The sequence below is a fragment of the Aotus nancymaae genome, unplaced genomic scaffold, assembly GCF_030222135.1.
Source record: "Aotus nancymaae isolate 86718 unplaced genomic scaffold, 86718_ANA_hifiasm-v0.15.2.pri h1tg000051l, whole genome shotgun sequence".
NCBI classification, from domain to species: Eukaryota; Metazoa; Chordata; class Mammalia; order Primates; family Aotidae; genus Aotus; species Aotus nancymaae.
In genome coordinates, this window is record NW_026988465.1 from 580456 (window position 1) to 606410 (window position 25955).

The following is a 25955-nucleotide window of genomic DNA, read 5'->3' on the forward strand; positions in this document are numbered from 1 at the left end:
TAGTCAAGGACACCCTTGAGATTGTAATGAAACCTAGGATCTGTCCCATAAAGAAGTACTGACAAAATTTGGCAAATATTTTGGGAAGTTTTTGGACTGCTGACAATCTAGTGGTGGTGACACAGGCCACATTATGGAGGGCTGAGGAAAGAAGGGAGGTTGAAAGGAAGAATGAGATGTTTTCTCCCTTACATTCTGTTTAATGAGGTAGAGTGGGGATTAGGGAATATGTTTGTTGTGGTTGTTTTACATTTTTATTTGTTTCCTTTTATTCTTTTTATGAAGGGCTAAGAGAAGAACTAGTAGAAGGAGAGAGGTTATGGCTATCGGAGAAGAGGCAATGGCAGTGGGGGAGTGGGGGACGGGCAGGAGGGTCCAAAAACAGACCTTTCATCGAGTGAAGGACAAGGAAGCCATTGTAACTGAATGGGTTCACACCTGCTGGACAGTTTCCTTAATTAAGAGGAAAGTGAACTGTTGGGCGGGGGTGATGGTCAGGAGTTGAGTGGCTTTAACTCTGGCCAGATGTAAGTGGAAAATATCCAAAAGGGACAAAAATGGTGGTTTTTCCCTTTACATCCAGGAAGGTCTAATACAAACAGGGTCACCGGCTAAGATTGAATAGAACACCCAGCCTTGTAGCCACATAGGGGTTTTGTTCACAGAGCCATCAGCTGTGGCTCAGAGATGTGTCTGCTAGGAGGATGGAATGCCTTATTCTTTTTTGTTTTGCTTTTGAGACAGCATCCTGCTCTGTGGCCCAGGCTGGAGTACAGCGGCACAATCATGGCTCACTGCAGCCTTGAACCCCTGGGCTCAAGTGATCCTCCTGTCTCAGCGTCCTGAGATTACAGGCATGTGCCACCAAGCCCAGTTAATTTTTTTTTTTTTTTTTTTGTAAAGACGGTCTTGCTATGTTGCCAGAGCTGGTCTAGAACTCCTGGGTTCAAGTGATCCTGCTGCCTTGGCCTCCCAAAGTGTTGGGATTATAGGCGTGACCCACTACGCCAGGCCAGGAATGCCCTATTCTAAGTCACACAAAGACTCCATGTGGGCTAGCAGGGATGTAAAATGTCCACCAGAGGCGTCAACAGCTATATAATTAAGAAGTTATCTTTTTCACTGTCTCCTGCTACTCTTCACTTCACTTGGGGTTTTTTTTTAGCAATTCAGGAAGTTGGAATGTTTGAATGGATTTTAGCTTGATACCTTCTTCTCTTTCCCGTTTGGCAGATAATACCACTAGTCTGACTGATAAACACCTGGACCCAATCAGGGAAAATCTGGGAAAGCAATGGAAAAACTGTGCCCGTAAACTGGGCTTCACACAATCTCAGATTGATGAAATTGACCATGACTATGAGCGAGATGGACTAAAAGAAAAGGTTTACCAGATGCTTCAAAAGTGGGTGAGGAGGGAAGGCATTAAGGGGGCCACAGTGGGGAAGCTGGCCCAGGCACTCCACCAGTGTTCCAGGATCGACCTTCTGAACCACTTGGTCTACGTCAGCCAGAACTAACCCTGGACGGGCTATGGCAGCTCAAGCGACTCCTCACTTGGTGAATTGCTGGAGACCCCAAGAATGTGGGGTGTGACCAACTCAGCATACCTCTGGAGGCTATATGAGTAAACAGCAAACTGTCCTCATGAAATCAAGATGTCAGCTGCCAGACGGAAAGTTGAGGGCAGTTGCGCCCCAGGTCCTGTGCTCCTTGAGGCTATCTGTGCTCCTTGAGGTTATCTGCCTAAATATCTGTAACCTATTGAACAAAGGAAGCAGTACCTGTAATAAATCAAGTTCACTGCCTCCTCCCTATTCACTTTACTTAAATACGAAGGGCTGTAAAAGCTCAGGGCTTTTGTTCACTAGAAGCAAAGAGCCCCCGACCCCTTCTTTCAAATAGAACCTTTTGTCTTTGTCTTCAATTCCTAAGTTGGCTGCCTCAGAGCATTCAGAATTGTCCTCACTGTGTCCACAGAAATATTGTTTCCTATATTTCATAGCTGGAGAATGGGGAAAGAAATCTGCAGCAAAAGGGTCTCACTCTGTTGCCCAGACTGGTCCCAAACTCCTGGACTCAAGTGATCCTCCCACCTCGGCCTCCCAAAGTGCCATGAGCCATTGTGCTCAGCCAACAATCCGCTGTGAGGAAAGTGAAGCAGGAAGACCTCTTAATGGCATAGCACCAATCGAAACATGACTCCTAATTGGGTTTGGAAAGAAAGGGAAGAGATGTCTGAGGAAGATCCTTTTCTTTCAGCTTACGCCGTTTCCTAGAGTTTTGTTGAGACAAGAAGAAAAACTCAGAGAACATAAAGTCAGCTTTTAAAATTTTGTGCTGTGGTCTTCACAAAGGTTCCTGTTATAACTAAAGTACAGTCAAACTCTAAGCCCTGCTCAGAGAGATTTGTTTTTATCACAGCTGCAGCTCATTGCCAAATTACAGGGTCTGTTAATTACAGGGTCTGATACAGTATCAAATACTGTATCAGTCACTATAGGCTCTAAGAATCACATGCAGTCTTCATTAAATTATCGATTATTTTTTAAATTAATTGAATTTATAGTCAGTTAATTTAAAAATTAACAGATTTAAAGAGGTACAAAGGAGGGGGAAAAATCGTGGGGAGGGAAACATCAGAATTTTCCAGGCAGTTATTGCAAGGATTTGCTACCAACTGTGACAACAACAAAAATTCTTGATTGACTTTTAAAGTTCTTTCCTGGCATTCTGGTACTTTCACTCAGCCTGAGTGCCCTGGAGAGGGAACAGGGAATGTTGATCTCCGCCCCTGGATGAGACCAGAACCTCAGGGCTGATACTGCTGAGTGGCTTCCTCGGTTTACTCCTACGTACTGTGGAAGTATTTTCACATTTTTTCTGTGTGCCAGAGTAAAAAAGGACAGCTTCTGGGCCTGGTAATGGTGCCTCTAGCACCCAGCCTTTCAAAGCTCACCTAACCTGGGGGTGGATGAAAGAATGAGAAGATTGAAGCTGCGTGGGCTGCCCAGCGTCTCCGCTGGCATTTTGCTAAACAGAGAGGGAAGGCAGTGTGCTTAGCTCTCCCCAGAGGGAGGGCAAGAAGGGTGTGGTAACAGTCAATCTGGCTGTCAGAACCGATTCTGGTGTCTTGGACTGATTAACAGTGTTGTGTATTCTGATTCTGAATTCCCTTGACTCCAGCAGACACATACACACCCCTGAAATGGGGCTGCACAACAGGCTGTGTCGGGCTGGGTAATTCTCTGTTGTGGGGACTGTCCTGTGCCTTGTAGGATGTTTGGCAGCATCCCTGTCCCTACCTACTAGATGCCAGGGGCACTGTTCTCCCCGTCCTCCCTCCCCCAGTTGTGACAAAAATGTCTGTAAATGTCAAATGGTTCTTGGAAAGGAGAAGATTGCCCCGGTTGAGAAGAGCATGCTGTAAAGTAATGAGCCTCAGCTCTCCTGTCCGCACCTGTCCAGTTACTACTTGGCTTCCACGCAGCCTTGGATCCTGCAGCCCAAAAGGGAGAAGGGAGGGGAGGGGCCTGGGTGATTTCTGTGTGCTCCTTGTATCATTTTCCTAATGGTGTTCTCAAATCTCTGAAATTCCAAAGAGATGGAATAATCAATGTTAAAAGGCAAAGGGGCAAGACATTTTTTAACACACTGTTTAAAATAAAATTTTATGCCTCAACTTGTGTTATCGATGTGATGTGTGTGTCACTGGGATAGATGGGGATTCTCCATGGTGTCTCTGCTGCTGAGCCTGCGTTTCCTGAGCATATTCCCCTTTTGCCCTCCTGCTGCCAGCAGGAGACGGGATGCTGATGGTGAGACCACCTCCCTGCTGGTGCATTCCAGCCCTCAGGATAAGAGACCTGCAGCACTGCTGTCCTTGCACCTGGCTCTGGGGCCTTCCCTTCACCCCTACTCTCTCAACACCATGCTGAGAAGAATAAAGTTTGCCTGTGAAGAGTTACATAAAAGGCCTGAGCTTCACAAGAACACTGCTGTTAATGGGCAGAGCCAGGCTAGGTGTGGTGGCTTACGCCTGTAATCCCAGCACTTTGGGAGGTCAAGGTGGCAGATCACCTGAGGTCAGGAGTTCGAGACCAGCCTGGCCAACATGGTGAAACACCGTCTCTACTAAAAATACAAAAAATTTAGCCAGGTGTGATGGGGCACGCCTGTAATCCCAGCTATCGGGAGGCTGAGGCAGGAGAATCACTTGAACCTGGGAGGCGGAGGTTGCAGTGAGCCAAGATCCCACCATTGCACTCCAGCATGGGCAACAAGGGTAAAACTCCATCTCAAAAAAAAAACAAAACAAAATGAGCATAGCCAAGTGAGCATGACAACACAGACCAGCAAAGGAAAACTGAGACTGTCCACACTTGGTTTGGAAAAGATAGTCACACCCGAGGTTATTACTGGTTAATTGAGACCTACTTCCAGCTCCCACAGTCCTGCTTGCCAGATCTTCCACTTGTTGCTACAGTCATAATGTTTGCTTTGGGTCTGTCATGTGAAGTTAGGGCTTCAGAAATAAGAATGGAAGTTCTCCTCACAAAATGTTTTAGACAGTGTTTTGATGTACATTCTAATGTGTGGTACTTAGAAAAAGGGTTTTCTAATTATAATGGCATAAATAAAAACAGGAGTGTAAATGTTCAAGATTTTAGAAGCAGCTGATTTCAGAGAAATCACTGAAGGTTAATGCTACCAAAGTGAATTTTATAATATGTAATAATCCAAATACACGGCCAGGTGTGGTGGCTTATGCCTATAATCCCAGCACTTTGGAAGGCCAAGGTGGGAGGATCGCTTGAGGTCATGAGTTCGAGACCAGCGTAGACAAAATAGCAAGACCCTATCTCACAAAAACAAAAAAAAATTAGCCAGGTGTGGCGGTGTGTGCCTGTAGTCCTAGCTTCTTGGGAGGCTAAGGTGGGAGGATCACTTGAGCCCAGGAGTTTGAGGCTGTGGTGAACTGTGATCACACCCATGGGTGACAGAGTGAGGCCCTGTCTCAATAATCATATCATCACCATCATCATCCAAGTATAGGGCTCTGAAATTGAGAGCTCAAAACTCCCCCCTGTCATTTTTCAACTGTGTTACCTAGGGCTTGCTTCCTAACCTTTCACCGTCATCATCCAAGTATAGAGTCCTGAAACTGAGCAGCTCAAAATTACTTTTCAGCTGTATTACCTAAGGCTTGCTTCCTAATATTCCTTAGCCTCAGTTGCCTCATCTATAAATGGGGAGTGCAATAGCACAGAAGGCTGATGTGAAGATTAAAGAAATATGATGTGTCACAAGGTGCCTGGCACAAAAATGGTAGTTTTTAAACCACGCCATCTTGCTATATAGTAAGGACTGGTTCTCAGGTATATTACTTAAAAATAGTGACACCAATAATCTAAAAACTAAGTGCTACCATTTCTGCTCAGCGCTAGAGTAACTGGTGTTGAAATTGTACAGACAGCTATTTTTATCATTTCTGAGATGAATTCCCAATCAACACAGGAGAAAAAAGGAAATACCTCACCAAAGATTTCTGAAAGTCAAATGGTATAAAACTTAAACATTATATATGTCTGTTTCCTTTTATGCCAGAATTAATGTGACAGATTTATGCTGAAAGTGGAATATAAAAACTTTGGCATAGTCTGTATTTAGGCCAAAACTGCCTTTGCTATTTAAGAAACTCCAATGGGCCAGTGAGGACGCTGCAGGTGGCAGAAATGTCCATGGGTGTAACACCTACAAGCACGGTACTCACAGAACTGACTGTTACACCAAAAGGGTCTCTTGGAGGAAATGTAATGCAATGTGCAAAGAAGCCGTTGTCTCCAATTATTCAAGCCAAGCCTACAACAGTCGCCACAAATCTGCCGGATATTTCCAGTTAAGGCAGAATGTTAGACTTAAAGCAATAGTTATTTTTTTCTCCACTGAGTTTTCAATTAGATAATGTCAATAACTTTTATAAAGCTGGAATTATATCGTCCAAAAAAAAAAATTGTGGTAAAACATACATAAAACTTACCAATTAAGCCAGTTTTAGGTGTACAGTTCAGTGGCATTAAGTACACTCACAGTGTTATGCAGCCATTGTCAACATCCATCTCCAGGACTTTTTCATCTCCCCAGACTGAAACTCTGTCCCCATGAAACACCAGCTTCCCATTCCCCCTTCCACCAGCCCCCAACAACCCCCATTCTATTTTTTATCTCTATTAAGTTTGACTCCTCTAGGTACCTTATTATATAAGTGGAATCACACAGTATTTGTCCTTTTGTGACTGGCTTACCTCCCTCAGCATAGTGTCCTCCTCCAGGTTCATCCATGTAGTAGCATGTGACAAATTTCGTTCCTTGTTCAGGCTAAAAAATGTTCCATTATATGCACAGACATTTTGCTTATCCCTGTATATGTTTTTGGACACTTAGATTGCTTCCTCCCTTTTGGCTAGTGTCAATAGTGCTGCTGTCAACGTGAGTATAAAAACATTTCTTCTTGCTGGACGTGGTGGCTCTCGCCTGTAATCCTAGCACTCTGGGAGGCCAAGGAGGGCGGATCACCTGAGGTCGGGAGTTCGAGACCAGCCTGACCCACATGGAGAAACCCCTTCTCTACTAAAAATACAAAATTAGCCAGGCATAGTGGTGTATGCCTGTAATCCCAGCTACTCGGGAGGCTGAGGGAGGAGAATTGCTTGAACCTGGGAGGTGGAGGTTGTGGTGAGACGAGAACGCCACTGTACTCCAGCCTGGGCAATAAGAGCAAAACTCCGTCTCAAAAAAAAAAATTTTTCTTCTTGTACACCCTGTCTAAAATTCTTTTGGGGTATATACCCAGGAATGGAAAAGTTGGATTTTTTGTTTTTGTTTTTGTTCTTTTTGTTTTTTTAACCAACATGAACCAGACAAGAAAAAGCTGGATTTTTTTGAGGAACCGCAGTACTGTTCATCACAGTGGCTGCACCATTTTCCATTCCCAACAGCACTATACAAGGGCTTCAATTTCTCTACATCTTCACCAACACTAATTTCTGGGGGTTTTTCTAGTAACCATCCTAATGGGTGTGAAGTGGTATAAAGAAAATAGATCGGCCGGGCGCGATGGCTCACGCCTGTAATCCCAGCACTTTGGGAGGCCGAGGCGGGTGGATCACGAGGTCAAGAGATCGAGACCATCCTGGTCAACATGGTGAAACCCCGTCTCTACTAAAAATACAAAAAATTAGCTGGGCACAGTGGCGCGTGCCTGTAATCCCAGCTACTCGGGAGGCTGAGGCAGGAGAATTGCCTGAACCCAGGAGGCGGAGGTTGCGGTGAGCGGAGATCGCGCCATTGCACTCCAGCCTGGGTAACAAGAGCGAAACTCCGTCTCAAAAAAAAAAGAAAAGAAACGAAAAGAAAATAGATCTCTGCTTTCTTAGTAAGAAAAATAAATAAAACAAATTTAAAAAAGAAACGAAAATAGATCCCATCATCTCTGAAAAGCAAATGCACTTCCACCGTTAGCAGCCGGCCTACAGCCGGAGCCCCCCGCCCGGCGGAGCCCCGCCTGGACGCCCACCCAGCGGCGGCGCTATGGCTGGGGGCCTCGCCTCCTGGAAAGGCCATGGTGGATGCGGCGACGGGCGGAGGCGGGGTAGCGCCGACTGGGACACCCATCCTGGGACCCAGAGCCAGCATCGAGAAGGGAGAGTCTGCGCGACTGCCGGCCGTTCCAAGACCGCCGAGTTTCGGTCACCCGGCACAAGCATCCGGCGGGGCGGGGCTTCGGGACGGGGCGGACCGAGGGTAGAGCAGGATGGAGAGACAGGGCGGGCGGGGTGGCGGAAGCCGGGGGCGTGGCGTCGGGGCGGGGAGGGTGCAGGGAGAGGCAGGTCATCGAGGAGGGGGCGTGGCTCCTGGGAGGAGCGGGCCGGCGACCGCGCTAGGTTTCAGTGCAAGCGCGCTTCCGGCAGCGATGCCATCTTTGACTATGGTATCTCTGCTGGGCCGCCCGGGCGTGCTGCGGCTGCGGCTGCGGCTGCGGATGCTGCTCTCTGCGCTGAAGCCGGGTATCCTCGTCTCACAGGCCGGACCCGCGGCCGCGTTCGGGTAATGGCGGCCACCACACCCTGGGTATCCTCAGCATCGGCGCGCTCGAAGGGCGGCGGGAGGGGCGCGCGCCGGCCGTAGGTGTTTCAGGTGCGCGGGCAGGGTCGTAGGCGCGGCTTGGCATCCCTGTCGCCCTTTGTGCCGCGAGACCCCGATCCTGGGGGCCAGCAGCGCTTGGTGCGCGAACCCCTCTGTCGTGCATGCGCCTCGGTCAGCCTCAGTTCAAGGAGCCGTGGAGGGTTTGGGCCGTGGAGTCCGAACCCACGGAGCACAGATTAGAATCCCAGGACCCTTATTAGTCCATTGCTCCATCCATACTCCACGCTGTAAGGCATAAGGACAATAATCTCTTCTTCCTCTTATGTCAAAAATTAACGTGAGAGTGTTTGTGTCCACTAGCTCTCCAGTACCGCGGAGGCTTTAATCACGGGTACAGAGAGCCCTAAGTCTTCTCTTTGCTTGCTGATCTCGAACCTTAATGTGCAAAAGAATCACGTTGGGAACTGAAAATTCAGAATCCTGGGCCTCACTCTCAGAGGATCTGATTACACTTGTGGAGATGCCCAGGAATCTGCTTTATTCTCTTTTGTCCTCCCACCTCTCCCCCCATTTCAGGTAAAACAGTAACAAAAAACTGGATTAATTTCTGACAAGAGATATCGGGCAGAAATGTGGATAGAGCAGCATGAAGCTTGTTTCACTTTGTTCTGTACATATATCTTTACACACATGCAAACACACGTATACAGTGAACGTACACAGTGCATGTGCGCAGTGGACTGTTGTTGGGCCACATCCGTTAATGGCTAGGGGGAAAGTCATACTACATAGGTACACAGCGTTTAGAACTTTAGTTGCTCTAACATAGAAACTTCTAGTTTGAAAACTTGATTTAGAAGGAGAAAAGAGGGCAAATCTGACCAGCTTTTAAAATGTCATATTGCAATTGACTAGCTCCCTTTCTATTAGAATTATTATGAGATAGTCAGGGCTATTTTGATAGATGGAAAAACATGTCAATGGCTACAGCTGTATAAATTAACAGTGAAAAATGATCATTTTGTGGGAAGTAGTGAAAGTTCCTCTTCAAAGTTTCCTTTCTTGTTAAAGAATAATAAATGTTAGAAATAATAATCTCTTGTAAAGACTAACTTTCTTCAAAGCTTTCTTGCTTTTTGCTGGTAGCTCTTTGTTAAGCCCTATCCTATGTAGCTGTTAAACATGTTCACAGGCACATAGTACATTCTATGTCCTTGTACTTTAACCAAGATATCTGTGCTGGACGTGCTCACAGGCATGTTCCAGCTCGCAGCCTATGCCCTTTCCTTATTTGGACTTTCTTTTTGTTCTCCATTGCTGGATTGCTCTGTTGCCCAGGTTGGAGTGCAGTGGGGCAATCTCAGCTCACTGCAACCTCCGCCTCACAGGTTTAAGTGATTCTTGTTCCTCAGCCTCCTGAGTAACTGGGATTACAGGCACCCACCACCATGCCTGGCTAATTTTTGTATTTTTAGTAGAGACAGGGTTTCACCGTGTTGGCCAAGCTGGTCTTGAACTCCTGACTTCAAGTGATCCACCCGCCTTGGCCTTCCAAAGTGCTGGGATTACAGTCATGAGCCACTGTGCTTGGCCTACCAATATAGTTTTGATAGGTTATTTAATGATTGAGGAAGGCCCCGTCCAACTAGTTGCATTGCAGATTATTCTTCCTAAAATATCTCTGAAAAAACAGGTTCCTCTGAAAAAACAGCTTCCTCTGAAAAAACAGGTTCCTTACTACCATTTTATAAATGCAGCTGCAAGTTGATATGACATAATCTGGAAAAGCAAGCAGTGATGTTGGTTAATCCTGAAACGAGGCTGTAGCTCAATGTCAGTAGGTAAAAGCATTCATGTAAAAACTGCTTCAGAACAGCCAGTGCCCAGCCTACAGTTGACTTGGTGTTCCAAAAACTTGTTTGTAAATCTGTTGTTTGGAACTTTCACCCTTATTTCATAATCTGTAAGGTGATTTATTCCTGGGTCAAGTTAAAAAAAAAAAAAAAAGCCTTTTCTACCTGAAATTGTATGTTATGTGTAGTTATAAGTGTTAATAATTGACATAACCGGCCGGGCACGGTGGCTCACGCCTATAATACTAGCACTTTGGGAGGCCGAGACAGGTGGATCACGAGGTCAAGAGATTGAGACCATCCTGGTCAACATGGTAAAACCCCGTCTCTACTAAAAATACAAAAAAATTAGCTGGGCATGGTGGCGCGTGCCTGTAATCCCAGCTACTCAGGAGACTGAGGCAGGAGAATTGCTTGAACCCAGGAGGCGGAGGTTGTGGTGAGCCGAGATTGCGCCATTGCACTCCAGCCTGGATAACAAGAGCGAAACTCTATCTCAAAAAAAAATAATAATAATTGACATAACCTAACAATCTGCCTAAAAAATATTTTCTAAGAAGTTCAACCTTGGGATGCCCTGCCAGAGAATCAGAGACTGTCCTGCTGACGCCTGCCACCACACTGTGTCTGGCAGTCAGAGTGTGGCCCCAGTGCCTGAGCCCTCTTAAGACCCTGTTCAACCATGAGGTTAGAGAGGAACCATGGCCTCTGGAGTTCCAGTGGCTGTGTGGCCACTTCCTTGCTATGTGAATGTTGGCAGATTGCTCAACCTCTGAGCCTCCTGTCTTGTAGGGTTTTTGTGAGGATTTGAAACAATGAATGTAAAAGCCTGGGGATATAATAAATATGAAGTAATTAGTAGGCACAATGGGAATATTTATATAATAGTACAATATATAAGAGATATAAAAATAAGTCACCAAGATTCATGTAAATTCAAGCCCTGAAGGTAGCAAATACTTTATTGTAGGTAATGACTACTTTGCAAAACATACACAAAAGAAATAGCTGAATATATAATATTGTATTAGCACTTTCAAAGAAAGAGTATGCCTTACTAAGTAGCCTCCTTTTTTTTAACTTTCAGGTTCAGGAGTACATTTGCAGGTTTGTTATATAGGTAAATACATAGTAACTGATTAGTTACTATGCTTCCTGGGCCTGGGGCGGTGGGGAGAGTGGGCTGTCTGCTTTTCCCTTCTCTGTGTCCATATGTACTCAGTGTTTAGCTCCCACTTAGAACATGCAGTATTTGGTTTTCTGTTCCTGTATTAGTTCCCTTAGGATAATGGCCTCCAGCTTCATCTATGTTCCTGCAAAGGACATTATCTCCCTCTTGTGTATAGTTGTATAGTATTCTATGGTGTATATAAACCACATTTTTTTTTAAGACGGAGTCTCACTCTGTCACCAGGCTGGAGTGCAGTGGCACGATCTTGGCTCACTGCAGCCTCTGCCTCCCAGGTTCAAGCGATTCTCCTGACTCAGCCTCCTGAGTAGCTGGGACTACAGGTGTGCACCACCACGCCCAGGTAATTTTTTGTATCTTTAGTAGAGACAGGGTTTCACCATATTGGCAATAGTCTCTATCTCTTGGCCTCATGATCCGCCTGCCTTGGCTTCCCAAAGTGTTGGGATTACAGGTGTGAGCCACCACGCCTGGCCTGAACCACATGTTTTTATCCAGTCTACCATCGTTGGGCATTTAGGTCGATTCCATGTTTGCTATTGTGAATACTCACCGTTTGTATCTCGAAGCAAAGTGCTGAGGAGCTGAGGCTTTGGGGTCAGACACAGATGTTTGTCTTGGCTTTGCCCATTACTGGCAGTGTGACAAGCAGATTACCTGATCTCAAGCTCCTCAGTGGTGGAATTAGGTGAAGTATGATGTGCACCTCAAAGTAAAATAAATGTGATAGGTCAAACTCTTAGCAGAGTGGGTGACAGATAGTAACAAAGGTCAGATTTAGTTAAATTATTTGCCCAGCTGTTATATTCTTGCCCCCACCACACATAGTAAAGCCTCCTTCAAGAGGAGCAGCTCTACCCCATCAATACCATTGTATTATTCCTTACCTCCCTCCCTGTCACAAAGTTGCCTGTTTAGTCTCCCAGGAAAAGGGACTCAAGGATAAATATAAGGTAGGAAGGCAGGCTTTAAAGGGAAGACAGGATTTTTTTTTTCCTTCAAGAAATTAACTAGGTATAGTCATTCTCATCCTTGGTTGCCTATTGGAATCTCCTGGGTAATTTTTTAAATGCAGATGCATGGCTCCCACCCAAGATTTTCATGAAGTGCAGCCTGGGCGTCAGAGATTTATAAGTTTACCAGGTTATTCACATTTAACTTTGAGCCCCACTGATGTAGAAGGCAGGAAATGCTCTTGTAGAAGGGGCTGCGTGGGCAGCCGTGGAGAGCTGTGAAGGTGCAGTGAACTCAGTCCCTTCCACCAGCACCCGGGGCTCCTCTGTGCCCTGGCTTCTCTTCCTAGTGCTCTGAATACTCACAGTCCATGCTGTCAGCAGGTCATTATTCATCTGTCTTTCCTGCTGACCTCCAAGCTATGTGAAGGCTTACCTTTAGCACTTAGCATGAAGCAGTTCAGGAAATAGATGAATGCAAAGTCTGGTACAGTTCAGATGTCTCTGAAAGCAGATACTAGGGCTCTATCCCAGAGGCCTGGGCTAATATGACATGGCAGCACCTCTGCTGTGATGGATATATAGTATGTTGATGACCAAAGCTCTAAGGATGTTCTCTTTCTCCTCAGCCTAGCTGCAAAGCCCGACACCATCTGGCCTCAGCCTTAGCTCCCTCTCTACCTTCAAATTCCTGCAGGGCTGAACACTGGCTTGTCCCCACCACTGTACCTTTTTGCTGGGCCTGCTATCATGCTGTTTCTTCTTCCAGGAATGCCTTCACACCACATTCTTTTTTCAGAATTTTACTCATATTTGGAAGTCCATCTCAAATGTTACTTTTTTCTCTTCTCAGATTCCTCTACCCACCCCGATATGATCTGTTTCTCTCCTCTAAAGCCACCTTCCAGGTTTTCTGCCTTTGTCAATCCTTCCCTGACATTGGGTTCCCAATATGCTAAACTCCAAACTACCCGGTTTTGTTTCTATATTTTTTTTAGGCAACCAAAAGAATATGAAATGGTGAAAATTATTTAAAAAGAAATTTGGGCTGGGCGTGCTGGCTTATGCCTATAATCTCAGCACTTTGGGAGGCCAAGGCAGGTGAATCACCCGAGGTCGGGAGTTCGAGACCAGCCTGACCAACATGGAGAAACCCCGTATCTACTAAAAATACAAAATTAGCGGGGCATGGTGGCGCATGCCTGCAATCCCAGCTACTTGGGAGGCTGAGGCAGGAGAATTGCTTGAACCCGGGAGGTGGAGATTGGGGTGAGCCGAGATAGTGCCATGGTACTCCAGCCTGGGCAACAAGAGTGAAAATCCGTCTCAAAAAAAAAAAAAGTTTGAAATAGGAAATCAAAATGTAGATGTCTCAAAGTGCACAGAGAAGTGAGAGGTATTTTGCAGAAGAGACTTGGGAATGATGATGGAAGCTGAAAGAGAGAAGCCTAAGTGAGGTGCCCTGGGCCGGCTTAGAGAGCACGAGGCAGCAGCACCCAGTCCTGAAAACTGATTGGCTTTGGGTGGTGAGAAAGACAGGAGGGGGCTTCTCAGTGTACCTGAAGCCTCACAGTACAAAAGGCTTTTACAAGCACATCTCAGCACTTAAGTGAAGGGAGCCCGTAACAGATGTCTAGGACACGAGAAATAAAGGGAAACCATGTACTGTGCACACAGTTACTACCACGAGCTGGGTAAATGCTGCCCATCTGTATTTAGGGAGTTGCCTCATTTAATGCAGTAAACATGGGAAATATTATTTTGAGCTTTTATTTCATCCAGGGGCCTCAAGCTCTTCTTGTCTTCAGTCATAACTCGGCTTTCCTGGAAGGTTGCAGAGCAAATCCTCTTGTGTCTTTATCGTTTCTCCCACTAGATTGTGAGCAGAACAGCAGCACCGATAAGCAAAGACTGAAAAGAGTCTTAATTAGTGGAGTACATGTATTTGCTTCTTGATCCTAAGCTGTCATAACTATAAAAATGAATTCCTCAGGGGAATAGGGCAGTAATCATAATAAGCAAATGGCAGGGTCAGTATTGCCATTGCTTAGTGGCTTCACTGATGCCCCTCTAATCATATTTCTGTAATAAGGAGCTTATAGTTAGGTCAGGTCTTATTACTACCCACTTCTGTCTTTTACTTTTCCAGAAATTGTGTGTTAAGATGCAATGTACCTGTATTCAACACATTTGTTTCTTACTTGAGGTTGGCAAATAATATGAAACCAAAAGAGAAAGCAGGATCTCATTTTTTCAAAAGCGCTATATTTCAGTTATCATTTTGACCAAGGGCAGAGGTAGGGGTAGGAATTATGTAAAAGAAAAAGGGCCAGGCGCAGTGGCTCACGCCTGTAATCCCAGCACTTGAGGAGGCCAAGGCAGGCGGATCACCAGAGGTCAGGAGTTTGAGATCAGCCTGGCCAACATGGCGAAACCCCGTCTCTACTAAAAATATAAAAATTAGCTGAGCGTGGTGGCGGGTGCCTGTACTCCCAGCTACTCGGGAGGCTGAGGCAGGATAATTGCTTGAACCCAGGAGGTGGAGGTTGCAGTGAGCCGAGATCGCACCACTCAACTCCAGCCTGGGTGATAACAGCGAGACTCCATCTCAAAAAAAAAAAAAAAAAAAAGAAAGAAAGAAAAGAAAAAGGAGGTGGTGGTTGATTTCATTGTGTCAGTACTCTACCCGGGGAAGAGGAGCGCCTCCTTCTGGCATCTGTCCTGGCATGCCATCATGTCCCACCGGTGCTTCACTCAGTCATGGGTCTGATAAGCTGTGGGCAGGCTGGTGGAGCCTGGTCCAGGTGTGGGGGCCGTCTATGTGCCTGATTGGTGTATATTCCAGGATAGTCTGTTTGGAGTTCCCAGAAGAGCAGCTGAGGAGAGATTAATCAGAACACCTATACAGCACACCTAATTCAGGCAGGACAGACACTGGCATTATATCTGTCCTGAGGCCTTGTCCTATGCTAAGCGTGGTCCAGTCAGATGCAGGATCCTAGGAGGTCTTAGGCCAAGGTAGGTCAGTGGCTGCAAGGAGGGCTCTTGACATGGAGGCTTATGGACATGGCTACTTAGCAGTAAACACAGAAATGTTTTAACATCTTAAAAACCAGTAGACCTTGTCAGCGCAGAGGGACACTCTTGACTGTGGGCCTCCTGCAGCAAGCCAGACAACACAGGATACCCTACAGCTAAAGGACAACCCTGAGACCCTGTATCAGCCTTCTCCTTGGGAATGTCACCAAGGCTGCTGAACGTCTGGGTAGCTCCTCTGGGCCTGCTGGGGTGCAGACAGATGACTCCAGGGTCTTTGCCCCTGATGTCCACCCTCACTGCACTGCACTGAGCCCCATGCCAGCCTACACTTGAGTGCCCTCAGCTTCCAGCTCACCAGCATGTGCCATGAAACCTCTGTGGCCATCGACTTAGCAAGCCTCACAGGGCTTTCGTAGGGTTACTCCCAGGTTGGGTACGATAGCGTATCACAGTTCAGATGGGCAGTCTGCTAAAGAAATTTCAAACTCATGTCACTGTTCAGAATTGGAAAAATCAAAATAACCCAAGGAGCCTGAGAAGAGTACTGGAGCCGACTCATTCATACACAAAGACAGTTTTGTCATATTAAATTCATATTGTTAAATGATTTTTTTGGGGTGGATTTTTAAAAAATTTTCAAATTTTATTTTATTTTATTTATTTATATTTTGAGATGGGGTTTTGCTCTTGTTGCCCAGGCTGGAGTGTGATGGCGCGATCTTGGCTCACCACAACCTCCACCTCCCGGGTTCAAGCGATTCTCCTGCCTCAGCCTCCTGAGTAGCTGGGATTACAGGCGTGCGCTACCATGTCCAGCTATTTTTGTATTTTTAGTAGAGATGGGGTTTCTCCATGTTGGTCAGGCTGGTCTCGAACTCCCGACCCCAGGTCATCTGCCCTTCTCAGCCTCCCAAAGTGCTGGAATTACAGGCATGAGCCACCACGCCTGGCTCAAAATTTTTTTTTAAATTGACATAATTGTACCTACTTATGGGATATAAAGTTTTGTTTCTATACATGTATACTATAGTGATCAGATCAGTGTAATTAGCATAGCCATTGTCTCAAACATTTATCATTTCTTTGTGTTGGGGACATTCAGTATCTTCCCTCTAGCCATTTGAAACTATTACTGTTAGCTGTAGTCATCCCACAGTGGCATGGAACATCAGCACTTATTCCTCCTGTCTAGCTATAATTTTGAATCGCCTAAGAAATCTTCCCTTGTCTCCCCCTCCCCCTGTGGGGATGCGTTTTTTCTCTTCTAGCACCTCGGTAACCTCCGCCAAAGTGGCTGTGAATGGCGTTCATCTGCATTATCAGCAGACTGGAGAGGGAGATCACGCAGTCCTGCTACTTCCTGGGATGTTGGGTCTGGATGTTTTTTAATGGAATGCTTTTGCATGCTGTAAAATAAAATCTATGATGCAGTCATAATACTAGATGACAAATATTGATTATTAATTTTAGTACTTCTATGAAATGTTTTAATATTTGCTACAATCAAACTTAAGTGACTTAGAAAAGCACGTAACTTTCTACTACCATTCAGAATTAGATTTTTTATTCCTTTAGTAAAATACCCAGTTTTTCCCATGCAAGTACACTATGAAATCACAGTTGCCCATAATTTGGGAGGGTGACAGGGATCAAGGAAAGGGTTGTGGAAAGAAGGCGTAGATAAAGGAAGATGGTGAGTGGGCAGTCGGTCATCCTCGTTTGCCTGGCATTGGGGGATTTTCCAGTATGTGGGAATTTCAGTGCTAAAACTAGGGTGAATTGATCACTTGTTGTGGTTGATAATATATTCAGTTAAAATAAGAGATAAGAAAAGAAAGTTTAGCCTGGCATGGTGGCATGTGCCTGTAGTCCCAGCTACTAGAGAGGCTGAGGCTGGAGGATCACTTGAGCCCAGGAGTTCTGGGCTGTAGTGCGCTATGCCGATCGGGTGTCCGCACTAAGTTCGGCATCAATATGGTGACCTCCCGGGAGCGGGGGACCACCAGGTTACCTAAGGAGGGGTGAACTGGCCCAGGTCAGAAACGGAGCAGGTCAAAACTCCCGTGCTGATCAGTAGTGGGATCATGCCTGTGAATAGCCAGTGCACTCCAGCCTGAGCAACATAGCAAGACCCCCATCCTTAAAAAATAAAAAACAAAAAAATTTTTATAAAAAAATAAAAAAGAGGCTGGGCATGGTGCCTCACGCCTGTAATCCAAGCACTTTGGAGGCCAAGGCGGGCAGATCACCTGAGGTCGGGAGTTCAAGACCAGCCTGACCAACATGGTAAAACCCCATCTTTAAAAAAAAAAAAGGAAAGAAAGAAAGAAACTTAGTTTAAATCTTTGTAGAAATCAGAGTTAGATTGGCATGTTACCCTCTCTCAACGTATGGGACATAATAAAGCCTAGTGGATCTGAATCCCAGAACTGTACTGTAGTTCAGATGTAGAAAGTTCAAGGGAACAATTTCCAGTGATTCTAGGACATTCCAAATCTGGTTTTAAGGGTGTTAGTATTGTTGCTTTATTTTTGATTAAGTTAAATAATCCTAATATTTAGATTCAGTATTCATGGAGGATTGGTTCCAGGAAGCCCTCAGATCCCAAAATCAAGATCCTCAAGTCCCTTATATAAAATAGCACAGTATTTGCATGTAAGCTACGCATGTCCTCCGTTATACTCTACGTCATCTCTAGATTGCTTACCATATCTACTGCAATGTAGACGGTATATAAATAATTGTTATCTTGTATTGTTTAGCGAATAATGACAAGGAAAAAAGTCTGTATGTGTTCAGTACAGATCCAACCATCCATTTTTTTCCCCAAATATTTTTGTCCTGAGGTTGGTTGAATCCACAGAGGTAGAACCCACAGATAGGAAGGCTGACTGTACCTACTTGTTTGTGATTTGCTTCTTTCTAAAAGTGAAGTGCTAAAAAGGTTCCGCTTGACTGAGCCTCAGCTGGTCCTGGCACCTTTGTAGCTAGTGAGGCACGTTGTCTAAATGGTGTTTAGTACCTTTGTTTTCCTTAAGCTGATGAATGAGGACATTGACTCTCATGGCTGATGTGGAGCTAAAGTTATCTGTAAAAACGTTTCCCATCTTAGCTTTTCATTATGTCAGTATTGTAGTCATTGTCCAGGTATAAAAAGCTTAACAATTGCATTTTTTTTTTTTGAGAGGGAGTCTCACTCCATTGCCCAGGCTGGTGTGTAGTGGCACAATCTCTGCTCACTGCAACCTCCACCTCCCAGGTTCAAGCGATTCTTCTGCCTCAGTCTCCCAGGTAGCTGGGACTACAGGTGTGCACCACCAGGCCCAGCTAATTTTGTATTTTTAGTAGAGAAAAGTTTTCACCATGTTGCCGAGGCTGGTCTCGAACCCCTGACCTCAGGTGATCCGCCTGCCTCAGCCTCTCAAAGTGCTGGGATTACAGGCATGAGCCACTACACCTGTCCCCAATTTACTTTTTGTTTATGTAAAATATTATTGTGATTCCAACATAAAAAATAATGGACTAGAGGAGATACTGTCTCCCGTCCCATCCTCAATACCCAGTTCCCCTCCCCACAGGCCTCTCAGGTGTTACATGCTGATAACTATGTTCATACATTCCTGAAACATTTTTAAAAGTTTTATATTCTTGGCACTGGTCTTCAAATGTATACATGTGGGCCAGGGAGCAAATGCCTTCTTGTTTCTGAAATTGGTGGTTTAGACTGTTCTTTTTCCAATCTTCTCACCTCCTGCCCCTCCTTCAGGGTATTTCCCTCGAGGGAACCCCTCCAGGTCAGAGGCAGAAGAGAAGCCTCATGGGTCACAGCAGCAGACGTTGGCTGGAGGTCCATTCATTTGATTTTGGCTTGAATATTCTGAATGATTTGCTCGATCTTGAGAAAGATATATCTTGCCAGGAAGAATGACAGGCCTTGACAATGTTTAATGATCCTGCACCACCTTGAAAGATATTTTCTAATATAGTTTGTTAGGCAAAGTGTTTAGTAGTCATTTGTGGCCTGAGATAGAAGTCCTCAGATATCAGCAGACTTCACTGATAAAATGCTGACTTGCCCCTGGACTGGGCTCTGTGAGAGTGGCCATCTGCACTGTGCACAGTGGGAGTGAACACACCACACTGACAGTGACCACATGGTGCGCTGTGGACTAGCGGTCAAGCTCCCTGCAGACCCACTCATAGAGTTCAGCTTGTTAGCATAGGCTGTTTCATACTGTTCTGATGAAACAAACTGATTTGGTTTCTTTCCTCCCTGCCCCTTCTGTGTTTCAGTGTTTGTTTAGTTTTTCTGGTTTTTAATTATAACTACGAAATAAAATCTTCAGGCTATTCACCTTGGCTTAGTAAAAAAATAAAAATAAAAAATTTAATCTGGAATTTTAGAATTCTATTTTGAATAACTTGGACCAAATCTCATAAATTTGTTTGCAGATATTATAGAGATCCTGCTCATGTGTAAGTCATTGTTTTAAGAAGAAAAGATAACCCAGAAGCATATTATATCTGTAAATTAATTTTTTTTTTGGAGATGGAGTCTTGCTCTGTAACCAAGCTAGAGTACAGTGGCACAATGTCGGCTCACTGCAAACTCCGCCTCCCGGGTTCAAGTGATTCTCCTGCATCAGCCTTCTGAGTATCTGGAACTACAGGCGTGCACCACCATGCCCAGATAATTTTTGCATTTTTAGTAGAGACGGAGTTTCACCATGTTGGCCAGGATGGTCTCGATCTTTTGACCCTGTGATCCGCCCACCTCAGCCTCCCAAAGTGCTAGGATTACAGGCGTGAGCCACCGCACACAGCTAATTAATTTCTATACAGTTTCATTAATTATTTTCTTTAGAAAAGGAGGATTAAGCCAAAGAGGTTTCAAAAGTGCTGAAATAATACAGAACCAAAGGAAGACTCAGGGCCTCTGTCCTTCTCAAAATAGCCACCAGGGGGAGGTCGGAGGCAGGCCTGAACTCCACCAGGAAAGGAAGCCGGCCTTTCTTTGAGTAAATGGTTACGTCATTGCAAGGCCGCTTTCCTGATGACATTCTTACCGCTTTTCAGTAGAAACTAGCTACTTTGCTTTAAGATTGTTATTGCTTCTGTTTTCACTGTAATGTGTTTGATAGGTGAAAGCGTTCACCTGAGGGTAACCAAGTGACTGTTTTTAGGAAGTGGAGAGACCGATTTTGGACCTCAACTCAAGAACCTCAATAAGAAGCTCTTTACAGTGGTCGCCTGGGATCCTCGAGGCTATGGACATTCCAAGCCTCCAGATCGCGATTTCCCAGTAGACTTTTTTGAAAGGGATGCAAAAGATGCTGTTGATTTGATGAAGGTGGGTCTCTTAGGGAAGGGCCAGGGGAGGGAGGGTGGCTGCGCCTGTCTTCATTTATTTTGTTTAATTTTTGTTATTTCTTTCTACAAAATAATACCATGTGATTGTATGGAAGACTCAAAGAGTTCAAATAAGTATAAAGAAGAAAATGGAAACGGCCCACAATCCATCTGTCTAGAGACAATGAAGGAGGCTGTGCTTTCTGGCCAGTCTTCTTACCTCAAAAATGCAGTTTCATATTGATGGCATCCCATGACACCTGACGTTTTTCCAGCTTACTATTGTTATTGAATAATTTGTTAAGGAAATACTTTCATGTCAATAAATACACATTTGCATCAGTTGTATGATAGGCACATACTGTTCTGTTGTATGGATGTACTGTATCTTATTTCACCAATTTTCTAATAGTAGACAATTAATTTTTAAGTTGCCCTTTTCTGCTGTCATAAATAGCAGACAGTGAAGATTCTGTTGCTTATGGCCGTTTTCATTTTTTTTTTCCACTATAAACAGTATTATTGTGGACATCCTGCACTGAGCTCCTGACGCACGTGTGGGAGAGTTTCATACAAATTTAGGAGACAATTTGCTAGGTGATAGAAATTCCAGATGTTCATTTTACAGGATAGTACCACAGTAGTCACACCAATTTATGTTCCCAGCAGCAAATATCTTAGACTATTAATTCTTTACCTTTAATTTTCCAATCATTCTATTCTTCCTTCTTGGCAGCCTCTCTAAGATGTAATCTTTGTCCATTTTCCCTGCCAAACACATGTCCAGACCTTGGCTGATTGACCCGTAGACTCACATAACCTCCCCATGGCCCTGTTCTCTGACAGCCCGGCTCTTGCCAGTTCTTCTCACAGTTGCTTTACCAGATGCCCTGCCTCACTTCATCCAGCAGAGTTCAGGGTTCCCTCTCTGATCTGTGGAACTGTTCTCAAGTCCTTGCTCAGGCATGCATATGCACACACGCACATGCACACACACACTGTATTTGCCATATCTAAGTAGTTGGTCTCCACTGATTCTAGTTCCTTGAGATTTTTATCCAACCAGAAGATGTAGTTCCTTCATAATTCAAACCCATACTGTATACTCAGGTTTTTGTGACAATTTCCACTAGAACTAATTAGGAGAAAACATCATCATATGATGGACTCTGGGATTTTTCTTTCCTGACTAACTGATACTCCAGGCCTGCACCTGTATTGATTCTGATCATTAATGACTCAGCTTCTTTTAACAGAGAGGAGCAGTAACCTGTGCTGTGCATTTTGTCGTATGATCACAGGCGCTGAAGTTTAAGAAGGTTTCTCTGCTGGGGTGGAGTGATGGGGGCATAACCGCACTCATTGCTGCTGCAAAATATCCATCTTACATCCACAAGATGGTGATCTGGGGCGCCAACGCCTATGTCACTGATGAAGACAGCATGATCTACGAGGGTAGGTTCTGCAAACGGGAGGTGCTGGGACAACAGCTCCTTCCCCTCTCTCTGTGTCTCATCTCTTACTGTGAGATATGTTGACAAGTCACATCTCATCTGCTTCTAGTTCTCAACTCTCAGGTAGGAAGAATAAGAGTTATCAGAAAAGTAATGCAATTTAACCAGTCTGAGTTTTAAAGCTTTCTATTTCCAGGAGTGAAACTTCCATGGCTTAGGAAAAGGCTGAGTAAAATCAGTATTTCCATTTACTACTATTGATAATGAACTTCAAGGAAGAAGGGGTAGTGTGAACTCTTTCGGTAGTGCAGCACTCTACTCTCTGACGTCTTTCTACTTCCCCTCCTGGCTGCTCTTTCTTTCTCATCCCTCATTCTCTCCTAACTTGTCAAGATGGCTCTGGCCCGCCAGTCCGCTGGAGACAGTGCCTTCATGTAACCGAGCCTCCCCTTGCACCGCCAACACTCCTCCTCCGGGCTCCTTGGTCATGTTACAGCGTTTGAGAACATGCTCATGATGTACGCAGCACTGATCACACCCCTCTTCTTGAAGCTTTCTTTGTCGAAGTTCTCGCCACTGTGTTCTCCCAACTTCGCGTCCTCTCTCGGGCTGTTTCCTGGCTGACACGTGTCTGCTCCCATATGTGGGCCACAGTGTTGGGGTCCTCCAGGCGTCACCCTCGGTGCTCTGCTCCCCTCTCGCCTTCACACCTGAGTAGCTTCACTCAGTTCCTCACTCCACTAAACTCACAAACCCCACATATTTGACTGTTTTTTGTTTTTTTTTTTAAGAGGTAAGTTCTCACTGGGCATGGTGGCTTACACCTGTAATCCCAGCACTTTGGGAGGCCAAGGAAGGAGGATCATTTGAGCCCAGGAGTTCAAGACCAGCCTGGGCAACATAACAAGATCCCGTGTCTACAAAAAAATAAAAAAATTAACCAAGCATGGTGGCATGTGCCTGTAGTCCTAGCTACGTGGGAAGCTGAGGTGGGATGATCACCTGAGCCAGGGAGGTTGAAGCTACAGTGATCTGTGATTGCACCACTGCACTGTAGCCTGCATGACAGAGGCGAGACCCTGTCCCAATAAAAAAAAAAAAGAAAAGAAAAAGACAAGTTCTCGCTGTGTTGCATTATTCGATTTTTTATTCAATTTTCTTATCTGGTTGTCTCACCAGATACTTTGAATTCAGTCTGTCTAATACTGAATTTATGATCTTCCCTCTAGGCCTGCCCCTTTTGCTAAATCTCTTGTCTTTGCAAGTAATACTCATTGGAATTATACGATTTCTCCCACAAAATAATATTTTCATTACTATTTATTGAGTGCCTGCCATGAGCTAAAGTCTTTAATGACATAATACCCCATAAGGTCTCTGATACTCGGCCTTCTTCTCAGATGAAAAACCGGGGCTCACAGAAATGAGGAATCCTTCCAGACTGTATCCCCCACACTGCACCCTGCAGCCCACTCAGCTCCTCTGCCGGGCTCTGGGTGGACCCATCTTGCCCTCCCCTTCTCTCCCTCCCACCAGACTCCCGCCAGCCTCGTTGGTCCCACCTGGGCTGATTCCTTGCCTCTCCAACCCGTCCAGGTCCTTATCTCCTATCAGTAGGCATTCCATGCTGCTCTAATAGCAATTCAGCAAGATGTGAATCTCATGGCATCTTACTTTAAGCCTTTCAGGATGCCCCACAATTTTCCTGATAAAGTTCGGGCTCCTCTGCTTTACTCATGGAGTGAGTGCCCCCAGCCTCTGCCTCTCCAGGTCCCCTCCTCCCACTTTCGCCTCCCAGCCGCCAGTGTCCAGTCATCCAAGACCACCTGGCCTCCTGCAGCAGGTGGGGGGCTCCTGCCTCCTTGCAAGGGCCCTTCTTGCTCCCTCACTTGCTTGCTGACTTCTCTTCTCCCAGAATAGCCCAAGCACTTCATCCTCTAGGAAGCCCTCACTGCCACCACCCCCTCTCCATTGCTGTGTGAGCACACAAGGCACTTGGCTACAGATGGACAGCTGGTTCTTGTACCTGTCTCCTGGGGTATAGGAGTGACAGTATCTTGCTAGGGTCTAAGTCCATCAGTGACATTGCTGAGTGTTGTGGGCAGATATACCACATTACAAGTGACAAATCATTTTCCAGCAAAATAAATTTATACTTCCAGCAGCAATAGATGAGATTCCTTAACTTTTACCTCTTCATCAAAAGCTTGAAATTCTCAGACTTCTTTTTTTTTTTCTGAGACGGAGTCTCACTCTATTGCCCAGGCTGGAGTGCAGTGGCACAGTCTCGGCTCACTGCAACCTCTGCCTCCAGGGTTCAAGTGATTCTCTGCCTCAGCCTCCCAAGTAGCTGGGATTATAGGCTCCCACCATCATGTCCAGCTAATTTTTTGTGTTTTTAGTAGAGATGGGGTTTCACCATGTTGGCCGGGCTGGTCTTGAACTCCTGACCTCAGGCAATCCGCCCATCTTGGCCTTCCAAAGTGCTGGGAATACAGGCATGAGCCACCTCGCCCGGCCCCAATTCTCCAGACTTTTTAATTCACTAACCAGTCAAATGGGTGTAAGATGTTATCTTATTGGGGTCTTATTTGCATTTCCTATTACTAATAAGGTTGAAAAATCTGTGTTTATTCACCGTTTGAGTTTCTTCTGTATTCTATCTATTCATATATTTTTATTGGCTAAAAGTTTTTTGTTATATAATAATTGATACATACAATACAGTATGTCAAGGTATACAATATGAAGTGTAACAACAAATCCCCCTCCCCCACTCTCCACCCAACTTAGCACCAGAATGGTTTCAATGTTATCACAGTGTTACTGATGTATAGTTTTTTTAAAAATACTCTAATTGATAACCCCTTTTAGGGCAGCTGTATTGCAAACACCTTTTCACAGTGGGTGCCTTGCCTTTTTCTTTATGGACAGAACTACTTAATGTAAGGAAATGCCACAGTGTTTTATTTTTCTTTCCTTTTCCTCTTTTTCTTTCTTTCTTTCTTTTTTTTTTTTTTTTTAAGACAGAGTCTTACACTATTGCCCTGGCTGGAGTGCAGTGGCACCATCCCAGCTCACTGCAACCTGCTCAACATCAAACTATCCTTCTGCCTCAGCCTCCCAAGTAGCTGGCACTACAGGTGCGTGCCACCACGCCTGGCTAATTTTTTTTTTTTTTTTTTTTTGAGACAGAGTCTCACTCTTGTCCAGGATGGAGTGCAATGGCATGATCTCGGCTCACTGCAACCTCCACCTCTCGGGTTCAAGCGATTCTCCTACCTCAGCCTCCTGCGTAGCTGGGATTACAGGCATGCGCCACCGTGCCTGGCTAATTTTGTATTTTTAGTAGAGACCGAGTTTTTCCATGTTGGTCAGGCTGGTCTCAAACTCCCGACCTCAGGTGATCCACTTGCCTTGGCCTCCCAAAGTGCTGGGATTACAGGCGTGAGCAACCACGCCAGGCCAATTTTTGTATTTTTTGTAGAGATGAGGTTCCACCGCATGGCCCAGGCTGGTCTCAAACTCCTGGACTCAAGTGGTCTACGCACCTCAGCCTCCGAGAGTGTTGGGATTACCTGTGTGAACCACCACGCCTGGCCTCACATGTTTGTTTTCTCATTGGCTTGGCTGGTTTCGTTTGGTGTTAGATCCACCAACATATTTGCCCATTTGTTTACTCCCCTGTTCTTTCTTCTCAGATGTTCCTTCTAAAAGCATTTCTCTTCTCTTCTTCCTGAAGTTATTTTTAGAAGTTCTTTAAGGGCAGCCTGTTAATGGTCAACTCAGTTTTTACCAAAAAGTGCCTTTCTTTCACCCACCTTTTTTGAAAGTCTGTGTAGCTGAGTGTGGAAATGTTAAGTGGAAAATTATCATCTGCCCCATTCTGCAATCTCTGTCTTCCATCGCTGCTGTTGAGAAGCTTCCTGTCCATCTACATGGTTCCTGCTTCGGAGTAATGTGTCTTAACTCT

At 45.2% G+C, this 25955-nt stretch overlaps 2 protein-coding genes across 5 annotated transcripts in view; both read left to right on the forward strand.

Annotated features, from left to right (window-relative positions):
• RIPK1 (receptor interacting serine/threonine kinase 1) overlaps positions 1 to 3531 on the forward strand; it is a 44839-nt gene extending 41308 nt beyond the window's left edge. For both annotated transcript variants that reach the window (XM_021672660.2, XM_012440340.2), the window contains exon 11: positions 1234 to 3531. In XM_021672660.2, the coding sequence (XP_021528335.2) occupies positions 1234 to 1520 (287 nt within the window). In that variant the 3' untranslated portion in view covers positions 1521 to 3531. The remainder of the gene's footprint in view (positions 1 to 1233) is intronic.
• Positions 3532 to 7957: 4426 nt separating this feature from the next.
• Positions 7958 to 25955, forward strand: part of BPHL (biphenyl hydrolase like) — a 34610-nt gene continuing 16612 nt past the window's right edge. Inside the window, exons 1-5 of one of the 3 annotated variants that reach the window (XM_021672661.2) lie at positions 8032 to 8106; positions 11086 to 11118; positions 16448 to 16551; positions 20363 to 20529; positions 21830 to 21983. In XM_021672661.2, coding sequence (XP_021528336.2) covers positions 8042 to 8106; positions 11086 to 11118; positions 16448 to 16551; positions 20363 to 20529; positions 21830 to 21983 — 523 coding nt within the window. In that variant the 5' untranslated portion in view covers positions 8032 to 8041. Of the gene's footprint in view, positions 8107 to 8416; positions 8722 to 11085; positions 11119 to 16447; positions 16552 to 20362; positions 20530 to 21829; positions 21984 to 25955 lie in introns of those variants that run through there. The other 2 variants (XM_012440287.3, XM_012440288.3) reach the window with 2 other exon arrangements.